Source organism: Egretta garzetta, unplaced genomic scaffold (assembly GCF_000687185.1).
Source record: "Egretta garzetta isolate BGI_Z169 unplaced genomic scaffold, ASM68718v1 scaffold70, whole genome shotgun sequence".
Lineage (NCBI taxonomy): Eukaryota > Metazoa > Chordata > Aves > Pelecaniformes > Ardeidae > Egretta > Egretta garzetta.
The window spans coordinates 2,744,162-2,749,582 of record NW_009258539.1 but is presented as its reverse complement, the minus strand read 5'-3'; the positions used below and the strand labels follow the sequence as shown (position 1 = coordinate 2,749,582).

Here is a 5,421-nt window from a genome sequence, read left to right as displayed (position 1 = left end):
GTGTGTGTCCCCCAAAATAAAACATTGCAAATATTTCCTTGAAAATATTTTCAGGTTCTTCCATCAAATTAAGCACTTCTGTGGACATTTCATAATAATCATAATGTAATTTTTATTAAAAAATAAGATCTTTTTACTAGTATTTCTCAACCAGTGTTGCACTACATACATTAGTTTCTAAAAATGGTTAATGATGCATAATAAACTATGTTTGTATAGAAAAAAATGTTATGTATTTAGTGCCCCTTCGGTGCAATAATTTAATATCATCTATCTATAAACAGCAGACATGCATGACACAAAATACATTTGGGAAAAGGCTAATTAAAAAAGAATCATATAGTATATTTAATTTTTTCTAAACAAACAAAAACAATTTATTATAGCCTGTCAATTTTTTTCCCTGCAAAAGCCAGTTAAACATGAAGATTTGAAATACTTAACAATCCACTGCTTTCCAGAAAGGAGTCACCAGTAGCATTATTATCCTAAGGGGTCTTACCTCCACAATACTACCCTAATAAAAATTTTCAACACATTAAAAATTAAACATAAAAAACCAAAAATATAAAATTAAAAAGTAAAAAAAAAAAAAAAAAATTAAAAATATATAAAAAAATAAAGTGTTCCTTAATCACTTTTTCATTCTAGGAAAACATATGTTGGGAGAACAAATTTAGAGACAGCTATTTTTAATAGTACAATCATCATATTGAAATACTAAGTTTTGTATTACCTTATGAAAAGTCATCCCTGTCTTTCAAAGAAAAGCATTTAGGGCTTTCCATTTAAATTTCTCTAAGGTTACTGAAGAAAGCTATAATAGCATTGCTTAATACTGTGTTCTAAGACTATAAGAGCTTACAAACACCACAGAAAAAACAACTAATTGAAATTCTTATTTCCAAGTCTTCCCATGGTAGACAGTCTCTTGCTAAAAAGAGACAAATTTACAACTTGAAAACCCCATGTCAGACTTAACTCTTTGTGCCCTACATTAACAACAGTACAACATTAAAATCTAAATAATCCCACAACTTTTAAGATGAAATTAGGAAAAGCAAATCAATGAAAAAGATCATGACATAAGAGGTAAATGAAATGTAGGAATAAGTATTGCTTATCTGAAGGCAAAACCTTACACATTTCAGGCTAGCACGAGACGTTTGTGGGATTGCTTGATTTTTAAAAACAGCTTATATACTGAATAATCTCCATGGATATTCCTTTTGGTCTGTATGTCTGCCTGTCTGTCTGTATTTTATGGGATTCATCTGTCCTAATTTAGGCATCTAAAAGCTGGACCTGTAAACAGAAGTTTGTTATTCTAACATCTCTTATAGACAAAGGAGCAATTCCCCCTCATTCTCAGAAAACCACCTAGCCTGGGTCTGGTAAGGTATATTTAGAAGCTTACTTTTTCCAACCTATATGTATGTTGTATACAAAACATATATCCATATACATACACAGATAGGCACACACAATCACACACAGATTGATGAGAGTGATCTTTCAATGTGCGACCTTATTCTAAAACACACACCCCATATTTTTAGAATTAGGCAACATAAGTTTCACTATAATGTATTTTTGTAAATATGGACAATTACTAGAAAATCTTTTATATAAGTGGTTCAGTAAGGAGGGAAGACATGACAAGTAGATGTTAACTTGTCTAATGTTGATACAGAATTAGAAATTATCAATGTTATCACAAGCTACTTAGAATAAAGCAAAAACCCAAGCTCTCTCTAGGATCCTATAGGGACATCACCCCAATTAACTTCTTACCTGTGTGCTGCTCTGGAAAAAAAAAAAAAAAAAAAAAAAAAAATCTTACTTTTGTAAGGAAACTTACTATTTGTTTTCAACGCAATTGACAGATTAATTACATAACCCTATGTTACATGTATTAGCAAACTTTCCAAAAGATTAAACTGCAAGTAGTAACAGCACCACATGAACTTTTGACCATCATACCCAAGCAGGGGAATATCAACTATGTCATCTTCTATTAAAAGAAGTAGTCTATCTCGAAGATCTTCTTCACTCTCAGGACAATATTCCACAAAAGCTGTGACTTGAAGTCCAGATGCAACAGGTTTTTCTGGATTTTCCACAATCAATTTAAACTGCAATTTAAAAAAAAAAAAAAATTTTTTTTTAAATTGTTACATGTTTCTAGATTAAAGAACATATACATGTGGTTCATTTTCAGAAGAATATGCAAATTGATTTAAAATTCACAACCAACTTTAAAATATGCAAGATTTTATATAATTTCCTATTTGCTGAAGTTCAGACTTTCTACAGTAAAACAGAAAGGCAGCTTAATACTAACCCATCAAATTACATGGAAGAGTTGGTTTAGCATAGTGCCATTTCTAGTCTTTCCAAGAAAGCTCTAGCTCTTCCTACTATTGCAATAAACCTTCTGAAGCAACACAAAATTATGTCAACTACTACTCAATGCAGAATCTTTTTAGTACCTGAGAAAGTAACAAGGATTAAGTCTCAGTCCAAAACAGCAATAAAAGGAAACGGCATAAGAGTTTTCTCTAGGTCTGACTGACATTCAGCTGACATCAACAGAAAGTCTCACTGTACACTGAAAATCTGCTTGAAAGACCCATGGCACCTCCAATTTTGGGGGTCAAATGAAAGAGAAAAAAACCAGAAGCAGCTGACAGAAAGCACCTTCTTCATCTCTCAAAAAATAATTCTGGATTTGTTGTTGTCTGTAAGCATCTGCTTATATCCAACACCCCCTGCACATCTTTCCATGAACAGAATACAAGAGTAACCTACGAGCATGTAGTGGGAAATCCAGTAGTTCCCACGTTCCTAGGAAAGCCTCACATCAAGATCTAGAGCTTCTCCAGTGTTTCACTCTCCTACAATTCACATCACTCTATGCAAAATAGGCTTCTGCTCTATATGTCCAGTTTAATTAAAGGTTATTTCTGAGAGAGACTCATCCCAGTACCCCTTAAGTTTTCTGTTCTAATTTATGTTTGAAATATGCAAACACATGATTTACTACTTGTTGATTCTACTGTCTGCGCATCTCCTTCTGTTCCTTTAAAATTTTCCTAGCAGTATAAACACTCAGCTAAAGGAAATTTGTTATGTAGTATGCATCATGATTATGGGCTTGATTCTGAAAGAGTAGCCATGTTTTAATTTTGAAGCGTGTAAAATTTACCTTTTCTCTAAAGAGAATTAAACAGACATGCATATTCATTCTATACAAGGGAAAAGAAATATATTGTACTAAGAACTTTTAACAAAGCCTATGGAAAACTTTTTGTGAGCTAAATTCCTTGAAAGGCATTTCTTGTCCACACACTACTACAGCTCAAGGAAGGTTATTTTTCAGTTCTTGTACTCTATGAAGGTAATGCCTCAGAAAATTTACAGATGAGTCATACACTTCAAAGCCATGTAATCACAGATAGCAGCACAAGGTCTGGGAATGAGAAAGGGCAACACAACAGACCTTTCTGGAACTGAGCACGTGAAGTGGAATCTTGTCCCCTAAGTGTTATATTGGTTTTCTCACACACAATAGCATTAAAATACTCTGCAAAAGGCATGAGATACAGAGGTAAAAACTCATAAATTATAACTAAGTAACCTTTCTTTCTAAAATTGACTCTGCCTTTCCACTTCTGGAGCACATGACAAATTGATAAGGTTGATGAAAATTAACAAAACAGACTAAGCCCAGCCCTACCAAATCAAGGACTCTCAACAGTCTCCAGCTCGTTCCAAAATTCTTCAGTTACAGTGTAATAAAAATCAAGCTGTCTACATCATGCAAATTAGCAAATTTTAGAGGGGGATATAATGCATACACAGTCTTGGCCACTCTTGCCCTCAAAAAGAAAGGCTGACTACTCAGTGAGATTATCCAAGGTACTTCAACTGTCTGACAATCATTTTCATGGCTACCCCAGAATAGACTTACTCATAGTTCAAGGTGCTGTGAAAACAAAGCAACATCAGCTTCTGTTCAACCTCCAATGCCAGTTCAACCCTTTGATCCTAATTTTGATGTAATTCACAGATAATAAACTAGCTAGATGAAAGACCCATATAAAACTACAAACCACAGCTGGGTTTTGCTGGGCCCACATAGGTTACAAGCCAAGGGCTAAACTGATGAGAATTGTAATGCATTTCCCTTTTAAAAGTCTGGCTAGGCAACGATTTTTCCAGAACTAACCATATGCTATTAATAGTAATCATACTATCTTGAGAAAAGATTGTAAAACCCTCTTCTCTGAGAGAGCTCTCCACAAGCAAGCACCACAAATGGACTACGCCACTCAAAAACCTGAGAATAGAATACAGAATGAGGTAATAGAGCTATCAATCAGCCCTATGGAAATACAAGCAAAAACAATTTCAAAAGGTGTGCCCTTCAGCTGACCTGGAACACCTCACAAATTTGTTGTTCACACCATAGGAAAGTGATCCATTTCTACATAACGCTCCCTGAAATCAGAAGAAACTCATGGGCTTCTTCAGGGATAAAATTTCTGGAGGGCATAAAGCCAGCCAGCAAAGCTAAACAAGATTTGTTAGGGACAAGGGACTTCATGTAGTAAGACATACAAGAATGTTAATTTGCTTCTATTGAAACTATGGATCTAACAAACAAGGAAGCTCTCTTCAAATTTCTCATGACCTCAGGCAAATACCAAGCTGGGAAGGTTGGTGTTCATTTCATTCTGACTTACAAGCTTCAAATGAGCAGCCTCATTTGAAGCTCTATAGGAGAATATTTCTCAGGTATCACAGAAATGACACCTACATGTCCTCACAAGAAAACAATAAACCAGGACTTGCTTCCTCTTTCAGAACTGTTACACAAGAAGCAATTGAGACAACTTTGGCTCTAAGAATTGCCTCTTACTCTTTCCAGTTTACCCAGTTATTCAGTTATTTTAAATTAATTTCCGATTCACTGGCAAATTCCAGTCATAAGCTGCTGAGGCATCCATGACAGCTTTATCCATTTGCAGCAGCTGAGCGCAGGCAAGCATTTACACCTGCCCAAGCAGCCTCTAACACAGGGCCTACCCAGCTGGGCAAACCTGTGGGCAGACATCCCACCCGCAAAACTGCGGAAAATAAAAGCAGGGGCTCCAGACACACTTTCCCTCTGGCAACGCTCCGCGCCTCCAGGAGGGCCTGGCAAGGGCGAGGCGAGCGGGCTGCACGCTGGTTCCTCCCGGCAAGCCGGGGAGGGAAAGATGCCGGGCCTCGGGGCGGGGCAGGGCGTTCCCACGGGGCACTACCGTTACTCACGCACGCCGGAGCGGTGCGAGGTGCTGCACAAACACAGAGCCGACAGCTGGCTTGTAGAGAGATGCACGCCTCGATGACATTACCCACTCCCACCCGGAGCGG

At 36.7% G+C, this 5,421-nt stretch overlaps 1 protein-coding gene across 1 annotated transcript in view; it reads right to left on the bottom strand.

Annotated features, from left to right (window-relative positions):
- The window catches only part of CFAP47 (cilia and flagella associated protein 47), a 401,308-nt gene that overhangs the window by 336,377 nt on the left and 59,510 nt on the right, over nt 1-5,421 (bottom strand). Inside the window, exon 3 of the mRNA XM_035901932.1 lies at nt 1,984-2,135. Within this exon, the coding sequence (XP_035757825.1) occupies nt 1,984-2,135 (152 nt within the window). The remainder of the gene's footprint in view (nt 1-1,983; nt 2,136-5,421) is intronic.